Source organism: Cucumis melo, chromosome 1 (assembly GCF_025177605.1).
Source record: "Cucumis melo cultivar AY chromosome 1, USDA_Cmelo_AY_1.0, whole genome shotgun sequence".
In the NCBI taxonomy this organism is placed as follows: domain Eukaryota; kingdom Viridiplantae; phylum Streptophyta; class Magnoliopsida; order Cucurbitales; family Cucurbitaceae; genus Cucumis; species Cucumis melo.
The window spans coordinates 261773-288384 of NC_066857.1; the positions used below are offsets into that span (position 1 = coordinate 261773).

At 32.4% G+C, this 26612-nt stretch overlaps 3 protein-coding genes and 1 non-coding gene across 5 annotated transcripts; 3 read left to right on the plus strand and 1 right to left on the minus strand.

Moving 5' to 3' along the window:
* Positions 1–4331: 4331 nt before the first annotated feature.
* TRNAI-AAU (transfer RNA isoleucine (anticodon AAU)) lies at positions 4332–4405 on the plus strand. Its single transcript has one exon. It is a non-coding gene; the product is annotated as a tRNA-Ile (tRNA).
* Positions 4406–4508: 103 nt separating this feature from the next.
* Positions 4509–7294, plus strand: LOC103495214 (pentatricopeptide repeat-containing protein At3g02330, mitochondrial). Its single transcript, XM_008456688.2, has one exon. The coding sequence runs from the start codon at positions 4634–4636 to the stop codon at positions 7292–7294; it is 2661 nt and encodes an 886-aa protein (XP_008454910.1). The 5' UTR covers positions 4509–4633.
* A 2963-nt stretch (positions 7295–10257) lies between these two features.
* Positions 10258–10662, minus strand: LOC103495668 (uncharacterized). Its single transcript, XM_008457294.1, has one exon. It carries the CDS (start codon positions 10660–10662, stop codon positions 10258–10260), a length of 405 nt encoding a protein of 134 aa, XP_008455516.1.
* Positions 10663–14743: 4081 nt separating this feature from the next.
* LOC103495216 (exosome complex exonuclease RRP44 homolog A) lies at positions 14744–25753 on the plus strand. 2 transcript variants are annotated; one of them, XM_051083035.1, is made up of 24 exons: positions 14744–15144; positions 15245–15382; positions 15460–15617; positions 16165–16220; positions 16489–16671; positions 16766–16896; positions 16996–17236; positions 17741–17897; positions 18239–18479; positions 19491–19647; positions 19768–19836; positions 20276–20401; positions 20505–20557; positions 20852–20958; positions 22877–22931; positions 23030–23129; positions 23347–23458; positions 23902–24022; positions 24172–24231; positions 24312–24417; positions 24494–24589; positions 24718–24799; positions 24945–25010; positions 25364–25753. In XM_051083035.1, the coding sequence occupies exons 1-24, from the start codon at positions 15091–15093 to the stop codon at positions 25560–25562; spliced, it is 2868 nt and encodes a 955-aa protein (XP_050938992.1). In that variant the 5' UTR covers positions 14744–15090; the 3' UTR covers positions 25563–25753. The 2 variants fall into 2 exon arrangements, with proteins under 2 accessions (XP_050938992.1, XP_008454914.1); XM_008456692.3 differs by having other exon boundaries at positions 14745–15144; positions 16489–16611.
* The last annotated feature ends 859 nt before the right edge of the window (positions 25754–26612 follow it).

Consider the following 26612-nt stretch of genomic DNA (forward strand, 5'->3'; position numbering starts at 1 on the left):
CGTGCTATAGCAAGTTTGAGTTTCCATTATGCTGCAAAATTTGATTGGAACCAACAACAATATCCTTTTTAACTCGTCCAGCTGATCTACCAATTTAAGAGAAATAACTCAAAATCAAAACTAAAACGGACTAAGACATGAAATGAAATTGAAATGGTTCGAAAAATACTTTTGGTTTTAAAGTTTGATTGAGAGATGATAATTTGTATGCTCAAATGATGTTTTGGTTGTGTTATTTTCCCATTTAGGAAAAGAAGTTTTGCAAAAAGTCACCACTTTTTCATCATTTAAAAAAAACAACATTATTAATGTTCCATGTGATTCGAATTCTCTGATTAGGAAACAAGTATTCAATGCTCCATGTGATTGTAATGAGACAGATTTTCTTTTCTTAATTTTTTTTAAAGAAAAAAACAGAATTCAAAACCAAAAGAACACATCCTTTTAACCCCAAATCAATTTATTTTATCTTTTAAGCAAATGACTAAAAGGAATCAATTCATGAATATACATCATTCATATGAAAAAAGTTATAAAATTTATATACTTACATGTTATGTTATATGTGAGTTAAACTATGCTTATTTTATCGTAAAGTTTGGTTTTGCATTGAACTTCCGATTTCTGTAAATGGGCAACTAACATGGAACCATATGTGATTCATTGAACTTTGACCTAACTTTGTATTTTTATTGGTACCTAATTTTGCTAATGTGAAGAGGGAGGAGGGGATAAGGAATAAGGAATCTATTTGGAAAAACATTTGGGAAGAAAAAGAAAAAAGATTTGGTGTTGACAGAACAAGATCCGAACTTATCATATGAAAATTAAAATAAGAGTATTTTATCAAAATATGTTCTATTTTTGTATTATTATTTTTTTGGGATTTTATTGTTTGATGTTAAGAAGATAAGTGATGGGGACATTATTATTATTATTATTATTATTCTTTCCAATTTAGATTACTTTAACTTGAAAAAGTATCCAACTTTGTACTTTTATCTCAAGGGAACTGTTTGTTTTGGTTTTAGAACAAACATAAATGATTGTGCCAAAGCTTTCTTCACAATCTTTTATCTTCATACTCACTTCTCGTCTTTAGTTCTAATAGAAAGAAAATTCTTTCATCAATACTTTTTTATATTTATATATTTGAATTACACTAATGTATTCTTGTTTTGATAATATATTTAAAAGTTAAATTGTAGGTTCGACTCATAAACTTAAGGTTATGTTGATTACAAGAACTGATAACACGATTTTCATGTCATTTGATGTTGACGACGGAGATGTTAAATGTCTCTGTTGAATTACTGATATATGGGAGAACAAGTGTTATTTATTTATCAAATTATAAGTATTGTCTTAATTATAGAATTAGGTAAAATTTTGAGATTTTAGAGTTTTAAAATCACTAAGGATGTTTCCAAGATACACATAATTTACAGTTAATAAACCCACTAATATTGAATAGATAAATTTGTGAATTTTGTACAAAAACTTTGTTGCATTAAATTAAAATAAATGAGTTTACTTAAGAATTTAACACTGTTTTAATTTGGAGTTTTAGATTTAAGATTTTTTAACTACCAAATTCTGATTAAAAATATTAAATAATTAAAATACATATTTATTTTAAAATTAAACAAATATAACTAAATTAAAATAAAACATTAAAATAAGTGAAAAAATTAATTTATCAACTTTTAAGAGTTATTAATAGTCAAGTATAAAAATAATATCAATTTTAGCAAACGAACTACCAAATTAAATAGAATTATATATCTGTTTCTATATAAAAAAAATTGCTAAATAAATTAACTTTTACATTAAAATTTTATTTTAAAAATACATCTATAACTTGAAGAAAGTTAGGATACGGATTTAATAGTTTGACAACATGACTTTAAAAAATAGTTATCTACTTCGATGTAGACTATTATGAAGTTTTATAAGAGAATGAGACTAAACTATAAAAACAACCAAATTTTTAATTCTAATATTCTCCCAACTTTTATCGATACTAAAATTTGCAAATTCACCAATAAACTTTCACCAAATTCAAAAATTCTAACCCTTTTACATGACTAAATTTGTTTTAGTCTCCGACTATTTGATGAAAATGTGAAGTTCTATGAATTCTAAGTTTTAAAATAATAAAAAACAAAATTCTAATTTGGTTAGAACCACCGAATTTATAATTTAACCCACAGTAAACTTTCGACAAATTGGAAGGCTTTTAACCATTGACATGGCAGAAGGCAAAATGATGAAGAATTAATGGTCAAAATTTAAAAAGAGATTAAAGGATGATGAATGAATGAGAATGTAAACAAAAGTATGTGTTTGGATGGGATTTGAACCTAAAATGATGGGGAAAAGGTGTGTTGATTGGTGAACTAATTATTAAAAACAATGAAATTAAAGGGAATGGTGGTTTTAAGAAAGTAGAGGAATTGGGAGAATCTTATGGGAGACATGGTATCATGAGGGACACAGCCCCACTTTCAAACACAAAACACATTTACTCCCCCATTCCATTTTTTTATTAGAGATTCCTTTGTTTGTGGGGATTTTTCTTTCTTTTTTTTTTTCTAAAATAAAAATGCAATGTTACATTATATGTTGTTAAAATAAAAAAAATATACTTAAATAAAGATATGTCGGTGACCTAAAACAAAAAGTAAGATCATACAATTCCAAATCACCTCTATTACAAACGTTATCTAGTCTCAATTCGTGTAGCTTACTTTTGTGAAATGTCAAAAGATAGAATTTTATAAATTTAGAGAGAATGAATATATTTTTTTTAATCAAATGTAAGGTTGTTAGTTAGTCTTGCACGAAAGAATAGAAAGGAAGCAACTAAGAAAATAATAATAATAAATTTTGAAAAGTGATTTGTATGATTGAATTTCACTATAGTTTTACCCCTTTTGAGATTCTTATGTTTCTTTTTTTTGAAGACTATGTCAAAGGTCCCAACAAAACCACCCTCCTTAGGCAAGAAACCTTCTTGGTATTGAAATGAAGATTTGAGAATGAAATAGAATTTGTGTTTAATTTAATGGCTAAAATATTTAACTTATAAAAATATTGTTCGATTTTAGATAGTATATTTTTCCAATATCTTAAATTTAACCTTGACAGTTTGTTTACTATTGGTTTTTTTAAAAAGCAAAATATTATTTTTTAATTTTTTAAGCAATCTACATGTTTGTATTTCAAAAATAATAATAATAATAAATAATATTATTATTATTTAAATAATTTTTCAATAAAAATTAACTTTAAAAGACCAGAGATCATTAAAAATATATGTACTAAAATTGAACAAACTTTAAAGTATATATCTAAAATGATATTTTAATTAACTAAATATTTAATTATTTTATTAATGATGAAAATTATATTTAAGAGACTAAATTTATGATATATTACAAGTATTGAAAAGGAAAAATAAATTAATATGCGAATTCAAAGTAATACTTTAACCAAGTATTGGTTGATATAATAGTATGAATCTAACAAGTTTTACCAACTAATAATAATCATTTTCATTTTTACACCATTATTTTTATTTGTTACTTTTAGCAATAATATTTCCATTTTTACTCACTCAACAATCCTCAAAAGGTGTTGGTATGCATGACAATTGTGCTTAGGAACACATATTTGATTCTTACTTGCCATCTAAAATGTGTCTACGTTCGTCAATCTTCAATTGTAATTAATCGAATGAACAACTAATGATAATATGATTAATTGCAATAACACCAAATTAGTTCTAAACTTTTATTTGAATTGACTATTTAAGCATAGCTTAAAAAGGATATTGATTACCTTCATTTTGTGTCATAAGTTTTGAGTCTAATTTTTATTAGTTTTTTAGGTTTTAAAATATTATTATTTTATCATTGAATTTTAAATTTAATTTTCATTGGTCTTTCAAATTTAAAATATATATACATAGTTTTGAGTTTGTTTTTATTTTGTCCATAGGTTTCATATGTGTAGGTGATGATTTTTAAAGGAAATCGTAATTGATGGTCCAAGAATAGATTTGTTTATAGAAGTTTAGGGTTTTGAATCATAGAATTGTAGGTATCACATGATATTTATGAAAAAGGAGTGTAATAGGGAGTATTAAATTGACATATCTAAAAAAGTTCAAAGTTTAAATTGATATAAATCGTTAGCGTTTAGAGTTTTAGTTGATACAATCTTCAAAGTTTAGGGATATACGATATAATCTTTTTCTTAAATATTAAAATAAAATCCTTACCATGCTATTTTGATTAATAAAGAAAATTAAATTTAACACACCAAGTGGCCTATTAGCTCAGTTGGTTAGAGCGTCGTGCTAATAACGCGAAGGTCGCAGGTTCGAGACCTGCATGGGCCAAATTCCAATTTATGAGGCAAGATGATTAATTTAAGTGATATTTGAAATTTATATATATATATATATCTAACAATTTTTAACTTTGTAAATATTTGAAGTTTCTTTATTTAAAAGAATTCACTTTTATTTTACCGCTAAATATAACGTTCTGCCCACAACTCCATGGCAGAAGACACCGAAGCTCAAGTTCAAAGTCCAAAACTCGCCAAAGCATGAGTGCCATTGTTGATGGCTTTCTTCTCTCGCTTTTGCTCTTTAAAAACTTTATATCTGCCCTTGGAAACATCAGCCAAATTTCTACAATTATGTGCAGCTTCAACTTCCACTTCGACCCAAACAATCTCATCAACCAGGAAGACTTTCTCTCATATGTTTCAGGAATGCTCCAACCGGAGAGCTCTAAAACCAGGTAAGGAAGCTCATGCCCATATGATTCTATCTGGGTTCACTCCCACTGTGTTTGTAACCAATTGTTTAATCCAAATGTATGTCAAATGTTGCGCTTTGGAATATGCATTCAAGGTGTTTGAGGAAATGCCACACAGGGACATTGTGTCTTGGAACACCATGGTTTTTGGCTGTGCAGGGGCTGGAAGAATGGAGCTTGCACAGGCGGTGTTTGATTCCATGCCTCATCATGGAGATGTGGTTTCCTGGAATTCTTTGATTTCTGGGTACTTGCAGAATGGTGACATACAAAAGTCGATTGCTATCTTTTTGAAAATGAGAGGTCTGGGAGTTATGTTTGACCATGCTACGCTGGCTGTTTCTTTAAAAGTTTGCTCTTTGTTGGAAGATCAGGTTTTGGGAATTCAGATTCACGGTATTGCCGTTCAATTGGGTTTTGATTATGATGTTGTGACAGGGAGTGCTTTAGTGGATATGTATGCCAAGTGTAACAGATTAGAGGATTCACTTGATGTTTTTTCTGAATTGCCAGATAAGAATTGGATTTCATGGAGTGCTGCAATTGCAGGCTGTGTTCAGAATGATCAGTTGCTTAGGGGCCTTAAACTATTCAAAGAGATGCAGAGAGAGGGAATTGGGGTGAGTCAATCTACTTATGCTAGTGTCTTTAGGTCTTGTGCAGGATTATCAGCCTGTAGATTAGGTACTCAGTTGCATTGCCATGCATTAAAGACTGACTTCGGATCCGATGTTATTGTAGGAACTGCCACTTTGGATATGTATGCTAAGTGTCACAACATGTCTGATGCCTACAAGCTATTTAGCTTGTTGCCAGACCATAACTTACAATCTTACAATGCCATGATAATTGCATATGCTCGAAATGAGCAAGGGATTCAAGCTTTTAAGCTATTTCTTCAGTTGCAGAAGAACAGTTTTAGTTTTGATGAAATATCTCTTTCTGGTGCATTAAGTGCAGCTGCAGTAATCAAAGGGCACTCCGAGGGGATCCAATTACATGGATTAGCCATCAAATCTAATTTATCGTCAAATATCTGTGTCGCAAACGCCATCTTGGATATGTATGGCAAATGTGGAGCTTTAGTTGAGGCTTCTTGCCTGTTTGATGAAATGGAAATAAGGGATGCGGTGTCTTGGAATGCTATCATCACAGCTTGTGAGCAGAATGAAAATGACAGGAAAACGCTCTCACATTTTGGTGCAATGCTACGTTCAAAGATGGAACCTGATGAGTTCACGTATGGTAGTGTTTTAAAAGCTTGTGCAGGTCAGCAAGCTTTCAGTAATGGCATGGAGGTTCATGGAAGAATTATCAAATCGGGAATGGGTCTCAAAATGTTTGTAGGAAGTGCGCTCGTTGATATGTATTGCAAATGTGGAATGATGGAAGAGGCAGAAAAGATCCATTACCGGCTGGAAGAACAAACAATGGTCTCATGGAATGCAATCATTTCAGGATTTTCATTGCAAAAGAAAAGTGAAGATTCACAAAGATTTTTCTCTCATATGTTGGAAATGGGTGTAGAGCCTGACAACTTCACTTATGCAACTGTTCTAGACACTTGTGCTAACTTAGCTACGGTTGGACTAGGAAAGCAAATCCATGCACAAATTATCAAGCTGGAACTGCTATCAGATGTGTACATAACCAGCACTCTTGTTGACATGTACTCGAAATGTGGAAATATGCACGATTCTCTACTTATGTTTCGGAAAGCTCCCAAACGGGATTCTGTCACATGGAATGCCATGATCTGTGGATGTGCCTACCACGGTCTTGGGGAAGAGGCTCTTGAGCTTTTTGAACATATGCTCCATGAGAATATAAAACCAAACCATGCAACTTTTGTTTCGGTCCTCCGAGCCTGTTCGCATGTGGGAAATGCTAAGAAGGGCCTATTTTATTTTCAGAAAATGGCAAGTATCTATGCTTTAGAACCTCAACTTGAGCACTACTCATGTATGGTGGATATTTTAGGGAGATCAGGCCAAGTAGGAGAAGCATTGAGACTAATTCAGGACATGCCATTTGAAGCAGATGCAATTATATGGAGAACTTTGCTTAGTATTTGCAAAATTCAGGGAAATGTAGAAGTAGCTGAAAAGGCAGCTAGTTCACTTTTGAAATTGGATCCAGAAGACTCGGCTGCTTACACCCTTCTATCAAATATATATGCTGATGCAGGCATGTGGCAACAAGTCTCAAAGATTAGACAAACAATGAGATCTCACAATTTGAAAAAGGAGCCAGGTTGCAGCTGGATTGAGGTAAAAGATGAAGTACATACATTTCTTGTTTGTGAGAAAGCACATCCCAAATGTGAAATGATCTATAGCCTGCTTGATTTGTTGATTTGCGATATGAGAAGGTCTGGATGTGCCCCTGAAATAGACACCATACAAGTTGAGGAGGTTGAAGAAAATAGGCATCAAAAAGTGAAATCCAACGGATTTTCTTAGAGTCAAGTGTTGAAAATGGTGGGCATTGGTGTTAATGATGGATATTTACTTGTCCTCTCAGGGGATTACTTGGACATTGTGCTAAAAGCAAAGGTAAGAGCTTGTCTGGAAGTTATTTCGAAATAGTTAAAATCTCTTTGAAATATGCTTTTAATTGTTCAAAACAAAATAGGGTGATTAAAAGTGTGTTTCATAACGACTTGAAACATGGTGAGTGATTTTAATGGTTCTAAAATCATAACCTCGACTAGTTCTGCGAGATGGACTGATGGACAGAGATTAATTTAAAGTTGGAGAAGTAAAATTTTATTTTAGAGTTGGGAAGTACATTCTAAAGTATTGGCTCAAACAATCGCACATGGATTGTGGAGCTTAAGCTTCCAAGAAATGATATGGTGATAAAGTAGTCTTCTTACAAACTTGACCTTGTGTTACTATTGTTGATTTACCCAAAACAAATAATCAGCATAAACCTTAATATTAATTATTTATTTTTTAATTTGAGATCGAGTTCATGTATTTTTGTCTGAAGTTTTGTTTTGTTTTGTTTTTTTCTTCCCCTTTCTTTTCTTTTTAGAGATATTTAGATAAAAAGTCCAATGTACCTTAAGTTCAAGTTTCTGGTTTAATAGGTTCGTGGTATATTTTAGTTAACTACCATTTAATATTCTTGAATGTACAAAATTTAGAAATTTAGAATATTTTGTGAAAGATATATTTTCATTTAACCACCAATTTTTTTATTTATGATTGTGCAGGTCAATTAATTACATGTATTTAGACCAGTCTTACAGAAGAATTCGTGATTCTATAATATTTAAATATCAAAAAAACTCTACGATAATTCATGGTCTAAATTGATACAAAATTATTAGTTCAATATTTTAATCGATACAATAGTTGGAGTCTAGAAAACAAACTAATCTTTTTCTTAAGCTTTAGAAAATAAAATAAGTATGAAATCCTTATATAAAATTATTGTTTGATTAGTAAAATAGGTTTCAATTATGGTTGTTAATTAGGAAACTTTTTTAAATATAACAAACTACTCAAATATTTGTAACAAAACTCATAAATTTAACCATTTTTTATCATGCGATTTCTAATCAAATCTATCTCTTTTTATTTTTGTTTCTTCTTTTTCTTTTTTTTCATTGTAGGGTCGTTTCTTCCTTTCTTTTTTAAACTATAAAGAATCAATCTTGAAAAAATTAATTAGACATTTAAATTAAAGTAAGCAAAATTTAAAAATGTGTATAAAGAATATTGAAAAAAAATCGTTTACACCCAATTTTGAAAAAAAAAAATTCGTTTAGATTTGGGATAGTCAAATCTAAAAATGATCGTAGACAAATCTAAACGATTCAAATATAAACAAACAATCAGCCAAATTACCAAATCTGGCGTTATCAAATATATTACGTAAATTAGTTTTGAAATTTTACACGGTGGACCTATGCGTTTTTTCAATTTTCGAAATTGTGTTGATATATATTTAATTATTAATTAGATACAATTAAAAGTGGATGGTAAAGTAAAGAGACAACGTGTAGAATTGGAGTGAAGCAAAATATTTCTTTCCTTTTGAGCCCACCAATATTCAAATAAATGGTTCGACTTTTTTACCCTTTTCGAAAAAGCAAACTTATCCAATATAAATATAAACTTATATACATAATATTGGGGAAAAAAAATAATAAAGACTAACTTTTTTAGCCGTTAAAAAATAAATAAATAAAAAGGTGAGAGAAAAGAGTTCAGAGAAAAACTGATTTTAATGCTAAGTTTTCCAATTTCATGAAATTGTACTTTAGATTTTCTTTTTTTCTCTCTTTTTTTCCTTAGATTTTGCAACTTTTGTTTGAGATTTGTAAATGTCCATTGTCCTTAATAAGATTACAAAATTTAGAATGGTTTTTTTCCCCCTTATTTATTTAAAAAATGGAATAGTCGTGGAGAAAGCTCAAATGAAACTTACATAATTAATTGATTTCATTGCTCTGTAAATCAAAAAAATTTCTTTTCAAAAAAGGGTTTAAAGTTCTAAAAGACTATAAAAGTACATTTCCAGCCTTTTCAGAGGAATAAAAATAATTAAAGAAAAAATATATAGGTTTAAAATTCTACTTTTGTTTATAAATTTTGTATTTTATACCCTTTCTCTTCTTAAACTTTTGAAAACGTATATTTTAGTTCTCAAATTTTTTTTAAAAAATGTTTATTTTGATCACTGCCATTATGATCTGATGCTGTGAGTTCAATACTTTGATGATTAGAAGCAAGTTTGCAGAAAGGATTTAAAGCAAAAATATATTATGCTATGGAAATAACCTATAACATACAAACTTTCTTTAAATACATACCAAATTTTTTAGAATATAGACAATCTTGGAAAGAAGTAATATATTTTAAAATTTGCTAATATTTGTAAATAATTTGTTTCCTCTTCCTGTATTTTAAAAAGTAAAAACTACCAAGTTTAAGTGCTACTTTCACTCTTATCATGAAAGTATAATTTTTTTGTGTTATTATTATTTTGATTCAATTCAAATCTTTTTTATTCGAAATAGTCATTCTATTTCCTATACTTTCACAAAACAAGATTATTTTTCTAAAAACATTGCCCATTTTAGTTCTTTTATTAAAATTCACTATTTTGGTATATGCGGAGTAAAATAAATAAAATTTATTTTTTTCAAAAAGAAAGATATTTTAGAGTAAAGGATAAAAATGAACCAAAATGGAGGAAATTAGTATTTAAATCAAAAATAAAACAAAGCAACAAATTAAAGAAATCGAACAATGTAAAATGCATATAAAGAGGGAGAGAGAAAAAGAAAGAGGCAAAGATTCATTCATTCATTCATCCATTCATCCACCAGATAGGATTTATAAAAAGAATAAAAATTGAACCACAAAAAGGAACCAAAAAAAACAAAAAACTTTACTCTTCTTATTAAATCTCATGACTCACCGCCAGTTCCAGGAGCCGCCGACTGCAAATTCTCCCCTTTGGCATCGGCATCGGCGCCTTGTTTGATCTCCGGCGGTGGCCCACCAAGAGGTTCGGCCACAGGAACAGAATCCAGAGGCGGTGGGTGGCGGAGATGAGGCGGAGGAGGAGGAGGAGGAGGAGGAGGGTCGAGGGAGCCATCGAGGCAGGAAGCACATTTCTTCTCGACCCAATCCTCGACGTCGTAGTGTGCGCCGTAGCCGAAGACGGGGCGGCCGGAGCAGAGGCGGCCAATCATACCGGCAATGACGCCAAGGATGGAAATGACGGCGAGGACGGCGATGAGTGGGCCGACGGAGGCGTGGGAGGAGTGAAGGGGAGGGGGGGGCTGGAGTTGGTCGATGGGGGTGGACATGTGAAGGGCGGAGGAAGGGAAAGGGGTTTTTGGAATTTGGGTTTAGAGAGACAAATAGTTTGAGAGATGTCGGAAGGAAGTGGAGGACAAGTGATAGCTTAAAGACGTGGCCTCACTTTATGACCATTGTGAGTTCCTTTTTTTTTTTTTCTTTTCATTTTTATCCTTTTTTTTTTTTTTTTAAGAAAATTTAAATATTATATTTCATCTTGGTAATGCTTTGCTTTCCTCCCATCTCTATTAACTCATTTATGATATTATAAAATACTTCTTAAAAATCTTGTAAATTACTCATTCAACATTAACCCTAATTTACCAAGGTTTATTAAACTAGAATTTTGAAATTTATGAATCAAATAGAAATTAAATATGTAAAACATATTTTGGTTCACAAAATATTGACATTCGAGTAAACTTTTAAAAAATTATAGTAGAAAAACGCATAGATAAGTAAAAGGTTCATACAAAATTCAACAATATAAATTGGTAGCAGAGGCTAATAAGTAAGATGGATTTAAAGTAAAGAGGTTGAAATCCCAAAGCATAGAGACAAAAAAAAAAGTGTTATTTTAATAATTTTTAATACCACTTGTCATGTTTCATTTAGTTTTTTTCGATTTTCATACGTAAAAGTATAGACAACCTACGTAACTACACCTATGGATAGTAATTAATGGAACTTCTCTTTGAGAAAGAATAAGTGTTTTCTTCTACAGTTCACAAGGGAGTAAGTTAGGAAGTTGTGGCAATAGATATTCGCTTAACATGAGAGTACGGAATGAACCTCGAGACAGATACAAAAGTTTCATCTCCTTAATGAAAAATGCAACCTTATGGAGGTCAACAGACTTGTCATTAAGTAGATAAACAACCACAAAGGCAGTCTAGAAACATACATGAGTGCACGTACTTGAAGGGTTTATTGGAGTTGGTCATTGTTCTTTAGTCTTTGTCGCTTATCCTACTCTCTAGTCATGGTTTGTCTGTAGTTTCATTTGTTTCGGCGTTGGCCAAAAACCATGATCAACAACTAGTAACCAACGAACTAAATCAAGAATAATGACTAGTGATTAAAACCAATGATTGATGGTTGGGATCGACAACAACAAACCATGTTGAAATGGTCATTGGTTGATAGTAATTGTTGATGGGTGATTGCTAGCCCCAATTCCTAGGTTTTGGTTGTTGGTATTGGTCCCTAGTCACGATCCCTGGTCTTAGTTCTAACTACCGAACATTGGTGCCTTGGGATTAAAAACCAACAACCAATAACCAAAGTTGAAGACCTACGACCAATGGTTGATGACCAAAATCGTTAATTGACAATTAGCAACTGGAAACTTAGGACTAGAGATTAAGGATCAGTGATTGGAGTTTGGGACTTGGGACCACTCATAACAACCTTTCCTTAAGCTCGTGTTTTTAAACACGTAAATCGTAACTTATTTTCAAAATTATACCCTTATCAATTCAAACACACTTTAGCTGTCTCAAATTGTGATTGATGTTACACGTATTAAAATGTTTGATTATGAGAAAGTGGTAGTTAATTCCGTATTAATGAAGTTACTTTTTTTTCCTTATCATATTGAATCGTAAAACCGAGTAAGATGACACATCTCGAGACTAGCTTCTAAAAATATACGAAAACGATTTACAAAATTCACTACTTTGCAAACTCGTAGCAATGCAAACAAAGGCTTAATTAAGAATTAAGGGTAGCAAATATTCTTTAGAAAAGAAAGCCATAAAAAGCCTAATAAAAGAAGTAGCCGTTGAATTTGGTCCCAACCAATGGTATCTAAAAGCAGAGAAATAATCTATTCTTGCTAGGGGGAAAACAGAGTAATTATTTGATTTGTTTTTTTTTTTTTTTCTTTTTAAATGTTGATGATACTAAACTAAATTGTACTAAAAGAAAAGAAAGAAAAGAAAACCCTTTCTTATTGTATACATTCTTATAGTTATTTTTGTAATTCTATTGGAAGATATAGTAAATGGTGGAAGAGATAGAATTGCAAAGGACTGTCCTACAAGCTATCTCTAGTGGGACATTAACATGAAACGAAACATCCACTCAACACACGGAGTGTCCTTAAACAGTGGTCTTATCCTATTGCGTCGTCATCGGCTATGCTATATATCCTAAAATACCTGCTCATATCCTCTAACACAATCTAATTCAAATCCACACTCATTCCCTCCCTTTTCGTCTTTGAACCTAACTTAATAATAATAATTTGTTTGATTTTTCATCTTTAATGAAATATTCCATCTCCTTTTATATTCGTTAACATATGAACAAAATTCTTTCATACTCGTTTTAAAAATGTTCTTAAACTTTCAAATGTTACATTGATACTCTTGGCCTTTAGAAATTATCATAAAAGGCTCCTACCATTGGTTTAGCGATCAATTCGATTTATGTTCAAGATTTATTGTGTTTGAAAAATAAACGTGTCATTTTATTCATACATGTGTGTATATATACATACTCTCGTTTTCCTCCCACTTAAACAATTCTTGTACATGTTTTCTTACGGTAAAATATAAATTGAAACAAAAAAAAAAAAAAAAAAAATCACAAAACCTCACAAATTTACTAATAAAAAGCCTTCCTTCAAATTTACCACAACAATAAACAACTAAAATACGAAAATAGTATATCTGACAATTAACACACATTCGACTACGAATCTAAAACCTTGCCAAAACCCATGAGTTTTAAGATTTCCTTGGCGCTTTACTATCATTGCTCCTCTTCATTATACTTTATATAAACATGGCAGTTTCTTTTTATAAATAAATAAAGGTCAAACGATTAACAAGAACGAGAGCAAGTAGAGACAAAATAGATAACATAGAGAAAATAGAGAAAAGTGTAAGGTCGTAGATAAATTGAGCTAAATAAAATAGAGGAAATGCAAGAGGGTGTAGATAAGCAATGAGAACATATTCAACTTTTGTTTTCTAGTATAAGGTAAGCAACTTTTTGAAAGTCTATAAGCATTTTTTCGACAATAACGTATCTATAATTCTTGTTAATGGGTTGACAATAAGGTTATTTGTGTACTTTTTTAGAATTTAGAAATAATTCTAGAACAATTGGAAGTTGGAAGTATTTTTTAAATTAGCAAAACACTAACAATTGAGAACACTTTTTAACTCTAAGGATGTTTTCTCATACAAATTGTAGTTCAAAGGTATTTTGTATTATTTAGCCTAAACAATACAAATACTTTTAAACTATATATTCACACACTGTCTTAAACCTTTTTCTCATCACAAATATGTGACATTTTTTGGTCTCTAAATAAAAAATTGAAAAAAAGTTATCAAACTAACATACAACAAATCATACCATAGACAATGTTATACCAAGTTCAAGAACACTAAAGACAAACACCTAAAACTAAAGTTTTAACATAAAACAAAGATCGGTAACTCAGTTCGGTGCAAAATAACTTTCTTGATGTTTGTGATTTTATATATTTGATGGTTTTTGGAAAAAAATTTCAATAAATGGGTGACTTCGAAGATAAAATGTCAATAATTTTTTATGAAAATGGCAAATTTTCTATTTTTTTTCCACATTGAGACTTTTCTTGACGTTTAAAAAACGTAAGTGATATGTACTTTTCCTTGGCTTTTAAAAACGTCAAGCAATATCTTTTTTTTCTTTTAATGTTCTGCAAACTTCAAGATTTTTTATAAAAAGGTGGGGATGAACAAACTTTTTCACACTAAGACATTTTTTTACATCTAAAAAGTCAAATGATACGTACTTTTTTCTAAAGTTTTAAAAACGCGAAGTAGTATCTATTTTTTTCTTATCGTCTTGTATACGTCGAACGTTTATGAAAATGCAGAATAGAATAAAATTTTGACGTTGGCACCCTTTTTCTTTGTGATTTAAAAACTCTAAGAGGTATCTATTTTTTTCTCAAGTTCATAGAGTTTTGCAAAATATTATTATGCCATTGAAAGTTTTGATTTGTAATGAAATATAATTAAAATGAAGTAAAAACATTATGTTTATTTTTCTTTTTATCCCTCGTATTCATCTTCAATATTATTTTTGTTCCCTCCTTTTTCTCCCTTTCCTCTTTTCCCTACTCCCTCCCTCCCTCTAAAACAGAAAAGGGAAAACCTTAAACCCATTATTTTTCCATCTGCTTTGCACCATACCATTACCAGGGACGCATCGCTCACCATCTCCGATAGGGGTCCGCCGCTGTTCGCCTGCAAGCCACTCGTCACACCGTCGTTCGCCTGCACTTCAGTTCAACATTCATTATTGATCATCTCCGTTAGGGAGCCGCAATCCCTATTCTCCCTGGTTTACGGCTGGCTGAATAGCCGCAATCTCACCAGCTTCAGCAGATACGTAACCGTGAACAATAATAGTTGAAGCTTCCTTCGGAAGACATGTTGCACAACAAGTCGTTTGTTAAAAAGACGAAGTCTGGGAGGGTGATGAAGGTCAGTAAATTGCTAATCTTGGGCCTTATTTTATACATCTCATTAGTTTCCATCCTTTTATTGTGACTTTGTTCTTTTGGGTTTCTGTTCTTCGTGACAGCAAGTGAGAGAACACTATCTTCGAGATGATATATATTGTGGGGCTTCGATTTGCAAAAAGTGTGATTCTTCAGTTGCTCGCTTGGGTTCTTCTACATCGCCAATTCTAGTTCTCGACACTAATGTTGTTCTTACTCAGGTTATTCTCGTGTGGTTTCTGTTATCAGCTTTGAGCTTTCAACTTTTAGTGTTTTATGAAATGATGCGTTTTTACAGATTGATTTGCTTGAGAATCCTGCTATTGATGACGTGGTTATGCTATCAGTTGTGCTGGACGAGGTCAAAAATAAGAACCTGTCTGTTTACAACAGAGTTAGAGCTCTCTGCAGCAATCCCCTGCGGAGATTCTTTGTTTTCTCTAACGAGCACCACAAGTATGTTTTCTATTTATACTTTTGTTATTGCTGCCTTTCGGAGTCATCGCTAAATAATATTGTACCATTTAATTAACAACAGGATAAATTCACACTTGGCTTGGGGATTCAAAATATTTCATCTTTCATTGTATTTCTGAACTGCATGGGAATTTGGGATATTGCTATTTTCTTCTAACTCATTTGCTAATACCAACTTCTAGTTAGAAACTGTGCCAATCAAGAGTTGATTGGTACCTTTGGTTTTAATTCTACGTACATCAAGCTAGTGGTTTTATGCATCTTAGGTAAAAACTGAAAGAAAAAACTAAATACGACTTATAAGAGCTTTACTAGGGCTTAGCTAGTCATTGTAATTGTTGAATGAAGTGTGATGTCTAGATTTTTCATATTCATATAAATGAACCTACAACTCTAATGTGGTGTGTTTCCCTATAGATCTTTTTTTAACTTCCCATGGCATAAACTATCAAATTCTGTATGGAAAAACTTGAACTTTCATGGTGGCTAGAATTTTGAGCTTCCTTTGATGATATTGTTTTGGCAGGGATACATATATTAAGGACATGAGTGGAGAAAGTAAAAATGATCGAAATGATAGAGGTATTCTCTTGATATTACATAAGTTGATGCTGTAATATGTACTGAAACTGGACTGCATATAGTTTCTTTCATCCACCCTCTCTTTCCCACTTGAACAGTATTTATAGCTGATACATTTTCATGCTAACATTCTAGTTCATCATTTACAGTAACTGCCAAAATATTCTGTATGTTTGTTGTCATAACCCTTTCATAAGCTAATGACTGGGATAAATCATAAATGCTTGCTTAAACTGTGTTGACGGTTATCTCTAACATTGTGATTCAGCTATTCGAGTGGCTGCTCTGTGGTATCAGAATCATCTTGGTGGTGCTACTCGTGTTCTACTCATAACCAATGACAGAGAGAATAGGAGAAAGGCTATTGAAGAGGGAATTTGTGCAGAGACAAGTATGTTAGATGTTTATTTACTTTTAGCTTCGCTTAAAGCCTCTTGGTATCTACCATTTGGTGTGCTTGTAATGATTATGCTCTCTCTCTCTCTCTCTCAAGTTTTTTATGCCATAGGCTTAGCTAACTTGGTTAATTTGTTTGGTCTTTACAGTTGAATCATATGTTAGATCATTGGGGCAAACTCATTTACTTGATCTGTTAGTGCAAAGTGCAAATGAAGATGCAAATATGGAGGATGTTGAAGATTTAAGGCCATCGAAGAGAAAGGTTCTTTACTCTGAGGTATTACAATGAATATGCTAAACTTCATTTATTTCAGAAAAATACTAATGTCCTATAAGGTTTCTGGTTTTTAGCATATCCTGCTCTTCTTTCTTTCAGCATAAACCCATGTCAGAAATTACTTCTGGTTTGCATCGTGGTATATATCATCAAGGAAAGCTCCGTGTTAATCGATACAACCCATTTGAAGCATATGTTGGAAGTGAAAGTATTGGTGATGAAATTATTATTTATGGGCGTACCAACATGAACCGGGCTTTTGATGGTGACGTTGTGGCAGTTGAACTTCTGTCTCGAGATCAGTGGCATGAAGAGAAGTCTCTGACTATAGCAGATGAAGGTAATTTTTTTTATTCACATGAATATTTTATTAATTGTGAACTGAGAAGGCTAGTGGGAATTCAACATGGAGATATGTGTGTGTGTCGGTGTTTGTGTAGGGTGAATGGGGATAAGGATTAGGTTGGAGTCATATTCTCAAGAATTATAAGAATTCCAATTATATGATAACTTAAATATGAAAATATAGAAAGTTTAGCAAATTCCCTTAGTGGAAATGACTAAAGACTTTCCTATGTGTTTCCAATATAAGTTTGTATTCAGTATGGTTGGTGGCCTGGCCTGTAGGAGGGGGGATTTATATGCCCACTCAATGAAAATGGTAAAAAGGTTAACAGCGTCCCTGTCAGGAAGTTGCTTATTATTTTTTGCTGTATTTCCAATTCAAGCTTATATTGGGCTCTGAACTTCATTCTCTCTCACTCTTTCTCACACACACACGGGCGGCTGTGCACACACAGAGACACAATCCCATTATGATGCAGACATGGTTGTATTATTGCAGAAGATGATGAGGAAGAAGATGTTCATCTTGTTCCTGGTAGCTCTGATGATGCTCCAAGAGCTGCATCTGCACTACAGGGCTCTAGTGGAGATTCTTCTTCTAGTTCACCACGCCCAGCTGGACGTGTCATTGGTATCATAAAGCGTAACTGGCATTCGTAAGTTATCATGGCAGTTTGTTAGATACCTCTGTTCCATGGGGTGTCTTTTGCTCCACACATTATATGCTTTTTCTTCTACTAATAAATACTTAAATATGTTCTAGATGTATATGTACCCATATATATTTTTATGTGTATACAGTCTACAAGATCAAGATGACACTAACATTTGTAGTTAATGTTGAAAAATACTCTGATTTTCCACCTAGATTTGTAGTTGTTTTGGGGATTTCATAAAATTTTTGTCTTCAGTATTACAGTTTTGTTTCTTTACTTTTTCAAGATGGTTGCACAGATTTTGTATCACGGAGGTTTGTCTGATGTTGAAATTAATGCAGTTATTGTGGTTCTTTGGATCCAATGCCTATGCCTGCTGGAAGTGGTGGCGTCGCCTATGCTCTATTTGTTTCCAAAGATCGTCGGATTCCTAAAATTAGAATCCAGACTCGTCAGCTTGAGAATCTTTTGGACAAGAGAATTATTGTAGCAGTTGATTCTTGGGACCGTCTTTCTAGATATCCTTCAGGACATTATGTGCGATCTATAGGAGAAATAGGTGATCGAGATACAGAAAGTGAGGTATGCACAATCGTTATATCAATAAGAAGCACTTTTCTATTCCATCTCTTACTATGTTATCAAAACACATGGTTCTTTAGATGATTTTCCATAATACCTACAGGGTCTAATAGATCTTGTTGGATTTCTAAAACTTATGGGGTGGGATTTAAGTTTCAGATTGTTAAATATATTCATATACTAATAACATATAATATTTATTAGGGTGTTATGGTAAAAATATTAATTTTTTTTTGGGACCGATTTTGACATTGAACTTATGAGTCATATCAATTTTTTGGCCCTAAACTTCGAATTTCATCAAATTGGATCCTAAAACAAGTGTTACAATTTTACCATCGATCAATTTCTGCTAAGTCGCCCACTAATTTTAATAGATAATAGTGTAAAAATCCTTGAAAACTCCTTAATTTCAATGAAAAAAGTTCTGTACAAATTATAAGTTTGACCAATGCACAAATAAACCATAGAATAACTTTTGCCAAAATTCATATACTTGAACAAAAAAAACTTTAGCTCTATTGGGTATTTTTTGTCTAATTTTTTTTTTTGATTTCATATTGTACATGCGTTTAAAAATTCATTGAATGCATAAGAGAATTTCGTATGACGATATTTGGAGTGAGCAATTTTAAAGGGTTAAATTGAAAACACACTTTTTTCTCTTTTAAAATGTTTATTTTATAATATGAAGTTTAAGGTTAAGATTTCATGACTTATCTAAGTTTGATGTGCAATCAATACAACTTGTCAAAGTCTATGTCAAAGTTGATTTTTCCCTAAAAATTTGATTCACAAAATGTTTAAATTACTGATGAGATGATAAATATGATTGAATGTCATCTCCGTACAATACTGATGTCTAGCAATATGTAAGCAAGTGAGAATTAAATGAGCAGTACACATTTTTAGGTACTAGTTAGTCCGAAATACGTGGGTGAGAGGAGGTGGAAAATATTTCAGTGCCTTTTCTCATTCACTAAAATATTTGGACCCTTTTGAATACTTCAGGTGGTCTTAATTGAAAACGATATAAACTCCAGGCCATTTTCTTCACAAGTTATGGCATGCTTGCCTCCATTACCATGGTCAGTGTCTCCTGTTGATATTGCAAACCCCATTCGACAGGATTTGCGGCATTTAAATGTTTTCAGTGTGGACCCTCCAGGTAGTTGAATGTTTCTTTAACTCAGTCGCATCTTTTTTGACCTGTTATTATTCCTTAGTGGTGTTGTCAATTAGTTCTGTCAAACATTAATTGGAGTTCATGGGCTTTTTATTTGTTCAGGTTGCAAAGATATTGATGATGCACTTCACTGTACAGCTCTTCCAAATGGAAATTTTGAAGTTGGAGTTCGTATCCTCAGTCTTTAACTTTCTGTATGCCGAAGAGGTTTTTGCTACTGAAGAGTCTTAACGATGGGTTTCTAAAACACTTCTATTGTTCTAAAAGATTTTAAATGATTAACTTAATCTTTTGGATCTTGTCATTTATTCATCCCTTTTATAGAGAATAATTAAATATTTTTATTGAAATTCTTTAAAATAGAATATTCTCAGAAGTCAGTAGTACCAGGATTGGGATCTCATTTTAAAAATTCATATCGGGATTACTGTTCAAATCATTTGGTGAGTCATTCTAAATAAGTTTGAAAAACGTAGATTCATTTTTACTAGGGTGGATCGAGTTGGATTCCATTTGTTGGACTAGAATTTTTTGTTCACTCTTGTATATTCATTCATTTTGTGTAATGAAAGCTCGGTTTTTATTTGCATCTTTAACCACATTCAATTAGATATTGCTGATGTAACAAATTTTGTTCATCCGGGCACTGCATTGGATGACGAGGCTGCGCAAAGGGGCACATCAGTCTACCTTGTTGAGCGGAGGATAGATATGCTTCCGAAACCATTAACAGAAGGTCAGCATTTGCTTTTATGTTGCATTTGTGCAAGAGGCATTGTTTGACAGGTTTTATTCTTATCCACTTTAGCTCAATGTGATGAAAAATCTTAAACCTGCAGATATATGTTCTCTTCGAGCTGATGTGGAAAGACTGGCATTTTCAGTAATTTGGGTATGTAGTTTATCGTTTTTTGTTTTTTGAAAATATGGATAAAAGTTTTATTCTGCAGTAACATCTTCGTACTTTTGTTTTTCTTGATATTAAATTTCTGCCAATCCTACCCTAGGCCTTTATCATATTGTACACTCTTTTATACGATATCATTGACTTTTGTCATCTTTTGCTTTGATTATTTGTTTGAGTTATCTGTTTAATAATCAATTAGTGAACATGTTTAGACTTCAGTATGCCCCCTCCCCCCTAGTTCGTGAATTTTAGTTTCAATCACTTGCCCCTGATGTTTAGGAAATGACATCTGAAGCCGATATTGTTTCTACTAGCTACACCAAAAGCATCATTAAGTCAAGTGCTGCATTGTCTTATGTTGAAGCTCAGGCAAGGATGGATGACAGGTAATTTCATGTCAGTTATAACTATCTGAAGTTTATTGGAGTATGTAATAATTCCATCTTTAACATTTACGGTAATTGCCAGCATTTTGACATGGTGTAGTGTAGTGCGGTGTTCATGTCTCTTATCAAACCTTCATTGTCTGTTTATTGTTTATTAGGATACATCCTAACAAGAATCAAAATCTAAATTATATTGAGAATCAAAGAAGAAACTGCAGTATAATCAAGTATGAAGTAACTTGGAACCTTCCCCTTGAGTGCTCTCACCCAAGCCTTAGATCACTCCACAAAACAGTCTCCCTTCACTCACTCATCTTCTTGCTATTTATACAAATTCCAGTAACTAGCTTTCCATCTAATGATCAATTGACCATTATATCCCTTAATACTAACATACTAATACTCCTATCCAGGTACCTAACATTATTTTATGCATTATTGATGCCATCATCGATGTCATGAGCAGAGGATGACTGGGTGTCTTTAAGGTTGCTTTGTCTGATCTTGTAGTACCCCTTCACTGTATCTTGTAGTTGCATTGCATGACTGAGTTGTTGAGTTGCTATTGCAAGGAACTTGATAAATAAGTCATTTCCTGGAAATGAGACTTTGTCAGCAGGACATGCTCATTGATTTTGATAGAAAATAGTATACATGAGGGTTGTGAGGGACTCTTTGGGGCTGCTTGGGAGCGGTTTTGTAAAGCATATTGCAGTCCTTGGAAGTCAGGATTCTCCAACATGAGATGCTCATTTATTTAGTTGCACAGAGAGTGTACCATGAGGCTATGGAGACTATCAGTGGTTGTTTGGGGGCTGTTCTGGAAAGGAGTGTCTGGTTCCTGCTTTTTTCATCTAGATTATATTTTGGAATTCTTTTGGGTAGAATATTAAAGTAAAGTTTATTCTGCAATTGAAAATAATTATTCATGAACAAGGCTCAATAAAGCATATTAGTCTTCTAATACATAAAGCTCAAGTGCAAAGCGCAAAAAAAAAAAAAGTGTGTATTCTTTTTGTGAGGTGCTGTTGGCATAGAAGTACTACATAAAGAAGAGAAAGTATACTTGAGGTGGAAATATGAAAAAAAGAGCCCTGAACTAGTAATCTAGCATTTAGGGTTAGTAAATTTAATTTGTTTAATTAATAAAGTAGGTAAAACCCTAATTATTACTATTTTTAAACATAATAAGAAAGCCCCAAGACTTTGAGCCTTGGGGCTTCACCAAAGGTGCCTGCTTGAGGCACGCCTTATCTTTCCAACGCAAGACACCAAACCTGCACTTTGAGCCTCGACCCACTTAAAACACTGTCATGAGCTCATGCCTTTTTAAAGAACAAATTTTTCAACTGTTTCAAAAGTAGTTTCTGAAATATGTTCAAATGTTGTTTACCATATAGAAAAGAATCCCATGATCCCAAATCAATCTGTTATTTATTTCTTATCCTTAAAAATAGACAGTACGGCCAAAACAGCTTTGAATTAGTGCCTTAACTTCTTATTTGAAATTTTTGTGTTGCTTTCTTGATACTTGGAACTTGGAAGGGTTTCACTTTATGTATTCGGAATGTAGAAGAGGTTAGCAGCAGTGGCTTGTCCCCATTTTATGTGTCCTTAATTGAGTGCAGGTTTGCCTATATTTTATTGTTTTCCTTGCTGAAGCTCTTCCTTTGGCGTTTCCCTCTCTCTCTCTATCATACATTGTCGTGCTTATAGAGAATCATAAATCTCTGAGTTGCAACCTTTGTAAATAATCTACAACCTTTTCTTTGTTGTATGCATATTCGTCAAGTCGAGCTTAAAATATGCAATTTCCAATAAGTTCTTTTATCACTGAGCTTTACTCATTTTCAGAATTTTTTGGGGGTTCATTAAAACATAACACATTTTATTTTGACCAAGCTGTATTTGCTTGCAGTCGATTGATGGATCCAATAACTAGAGACTTGAGAAATATGAATGCTTTAGCAAAGGTAACTATGCTTTGTGTACTTTTGTTCTATAAATAATCTCATGGATATGCCTCAGTCTAACTTAGTTTTTAACATCCCACAACTTTGTGGACCTGCAGAAAATGAGGTTGAGACGAATTGAGAGAGGAGCTTTGACTCTTGCTTCTGCTGAAGTGAAATTTCAAATTGACACTGAGACGCATGACCCTCTTGATATTGGTATGTTTGGATGTCAGATTTCGTATAAGGATCATTTGTTGAATCCTCGGACACAGATATTTTGGTTTGAACAGTCAAATTAATAATATGAAAAGATGTTCTTGTCATCCATTTTTTATATATCTAAATTGGCTTTTGTTTCCTTATTAGTTGTGTATTAATGTGCCAAGATTTCCCCTTTTCCTTTCTTTAAAACTTCTCAAACCTTTTGTTCCAGGTATGTATCAAATTCGAGAAGCTAACCAAATGGTTGAGGAGTTTATGCTTGCAGCAAATGTTTCAGTAGCAGAAAAAATTCTTAAACATTTCCCGCTGTGTTCGTTATTAAGGTAAAGAAGCTATCACATAAGCTTTTTCTTCTTGTTTTTTATTGCATGAGTGCAGAGTGCCTTTCATTCAATCGTTGGCCACAAAATTAGATAAAAGAAGAAAAATTGCATCTTTTTTGAGAGCAAAACAACAATTAGTCATATTAGGATATAGATTCGTTTTTGTAGTTTTCAAATTAAAAGCAAGCCTAATCTGACTAGCTCTTTTGCTCAACACCAGTTTGGGAATTGAGGATTTCATATTCTTGGTTGTTAAGTTTAACTGCTCTCCTGCCATTTTCTTAGCTGGAATTTCTGATCTATATCTTAATATGACTTATTTCTTGTTTCTCTCTCAAAAGATGCAATTTTTCTTCTTTTATCTAATTTTGTGGCTAATGATCATTGATTGATAAGATTGTTATAATAAACTATTGCTTCCTGGCCTTTCTTTTTATTTGCAGGCGCCATCCTACTCCTACTAAAGAGATGCTCGAACCTTTGATTCGCACAGCTGTAGCTGTTGGTCTTGATTTGGATGTTTCATCATCCAAAGCTTTGGCTGATTCTCTTGATCGTGCATTGGTATATTATTGCTTCTGAGTAGGACAATTTTAGATTTGTCTTCAAATGTTGCTTGGCTCGTGGCAATGTTGAATTTAATGCAAAATCCTTATTGTGATGAACATTTTCTCTTCTGTTGTTTGTTTAACTTGAACTTCATATATTATCAGGGTGATGATCCGTACTTCAATAAGCTGATCAGAATACTAGCTACTAGATGTATGACACAGGTAATATCACTTAAATATGAATTTTTTTCTAATTTAATTGCTGATGGACATTTCTGAAATCCTGTTTTGTACAAGTGAAGGCAGTTTACTTCTATAGTGGAGACCTCAGTCCTCCAGAATATCAACATTATGGGCTTGCAGCTCCTCTGTATACTCATTTCACCTCTCCTATTCGACGATATGCAGGTTTGGGCTTGCCTGTGTTGTCAGTTTAGTGACATTGTCCTATTATTTTGGGTCCTTAGCCATTATTTTATTGCAGATGTCATCGTGCACAGATTGCTCGCTGCATCTTTAGGAATATTCAAACTTCCAACGCTATTCCTTGACAGACCGAAACTCACTACAATTGCAGATAGTATGAAATACTCTCTGCACCTTAGTTATTTGTTATGACTTGGAACATTGCATAATGCAATCTCGATAAGCACTCCTAATCTATTAAAGAAATATCATATATATATGCTGACTCTTGTATTGTTTTAGATTTAAATTATCGACACAGAAATGCCCAAATGGCTGGCCGGGCTTCAGTGGAGCTTCATACTCTAATTTACTTCAAAAAACGGTATTTGTTCTTTAGCTTGTTCATCACTCTTGTGCATGACTAAAATACTTTGACGTTCACTTTTTTCTTTCTCGTCTAATCCAAAGAAGACATTTCATCTCTTTCTGATATGTGTTCGTAAATTTCATCTCTTTCTGATGTGTAGGCCTACGGACACAGAGGCCAGAATAGTGAAGATAAGATCAAATGGTTTTATAGTATTTGTTCCCAAGTATGTTCCCCAAACCTATGGTTTTATATTTTAGCATATCTTTAACTCTATCTTTTACTTCAATGGATCTGAAATGTTTGGGATGAACCTAATAAACTCAATAAGGGTGACTATGCACATAAGATGATATTAAATATTGTACGAGTTTTCTGACATCAAATGTTGTAAAGTTGGACCGTTGATGTAGAATTATAGGGAGCCAGTGATGTGGTTGATAAGTTGATCTAGACTTCCTCAGATATAAAATTAAAATGGTGTTACAGTAATGATAGAACAACATATTTGTACATTTGTGGCTTTCTTTGTGAACCATTCGATGATGAACATTGTTTTTATTCTTTCCTCTTTGTCAGATTCGGTATCGAAGGACCGGTCTACTTGTCAGGTAAAAGTGAGAAGCAAAGTGGAGAATGGTTTGTGGATGAACAAGAACAAAAAATCAAGAAGTTAGATGGAAGCATAACATACAACATTCTACAAGCGGTGAGAATTCACATGGAAGTTGTGGAGCCCCAACCAAATAGACCAAAGCTCCAGCTTACTCTTCTTTAAACTTAATTTTACTCCTCTAGGAAACAACAAACACTTTTGTACGAGTAAAAGGTAGGAAAATAGAATCCTTTCCAGAAAGTTGGGAATATTGTAGCAAAATTTCACTCATGTTAGAAGGTTGGAACAATGTAAATTTACCTTTATTCAAAATATTTATTACACATTTTTTCAAGTTAAAACTTTATTATTTATTTCTTTTTGTTATTATTTTTATTCAAGTTCAAACCTATAATCTGGTAGTTGATTTATTTTAAATACGACTCCATTTTAGTATTTGTTGTTATTAAATACAATGTAAATTGGAACTGTCTACAGCATGAATATTCTAACGCATGCCATCTTCAAATCACGTCGAATCATATAATTTCTAAGGCTTTCTTCAAACATTGAATAAAAATTTTATAAATGATTTATAATCAAAGTGATACTTTAGTACTTCAACCGGCAACATCAACTCTGATTACATCAATTTAAAGTTAAATTCATATGCCTATTAAAATTTTTGGATTTAAATCGACACACTTATTAGTTTAGAATTTAAGTTGATACAAATTTCAAATTTATAAGAATAATTTGATTTATTATCATTATCGTTATAGTTGTTTTTTTCTTCATTTTTTAATACAACTTGTGATATAAAAATTGAACCATTGAGTTGATTAATTAAGACTTTCTATTAAAATTTTCATGCATCAACTCCAATCATTCGTTTTGCAAAACCAACTATGGAAGAAGTTTACACACATGAAAATTAATGCATATGTGATTTTCAAATATACTTGATGAATAGTCTAAATCGATTCACGTGTGAAACTACAAAAGAATTTAGTTGTAAAAGGAAACTTAGAGGAAAGTGGAATCGATAGACTTATCATCAATATCGAGTTTAAATTAATATAATGAGGTAAAGAACACAAGTTTGATAAAAGGGCCCAGAGCAAACTAAGTTTAATGGTAGGGGCAGTTACAAGAATAGTAACGAAGGTTAAGGTATTTGAGGGGTTTAAAATTAGTTAAAGTAAGCATTTTTCATCAGAAAAGTTTAACCTA

What these genes read in the sequence shown, in the direction of transcription:
- LOC103495216 (XM_051083035.1), top strand. Translation starts at nt 15,091, where the DNA reads ATGTTGCACAACAAGTCGTTTGTTAAAAAGACGAAGTCTGGGAGGGTG. An exon ending in TCTGACTATAGCAGATGAAG is followed by an intron (nt 17,237 to 17,740) that starts GTAATTTTTTTT and finishes GTATTATTGCAG; the next exon opens with AAGATGATGAGGAAGAAGAT. An exon ending in ATTCTCTTGATCGTGCATTG is followed by an intron (nt 24,023 to 24,171) that starts GTATATTATTGC and finishes ATATATTATCAG; the next exon opens with GGTGATGATCCGTACTTCAA.
- LOC103495214 (XM_008456688.2), top strand. Translation starts at nt 4,634, where the DNA reads ATGGCTTTCTTCTCTCGCTTTTGCTCTTTAAAAACTTTATATCTGCCC.
- LOC103495668 (XM_008457294.1), bottom strand. Translation starts at nt 10,662, where the DNA reads ATGTCCACCCCCATCGACCAACTCCAGCCCCCCCCTCCCCTTCACTCC.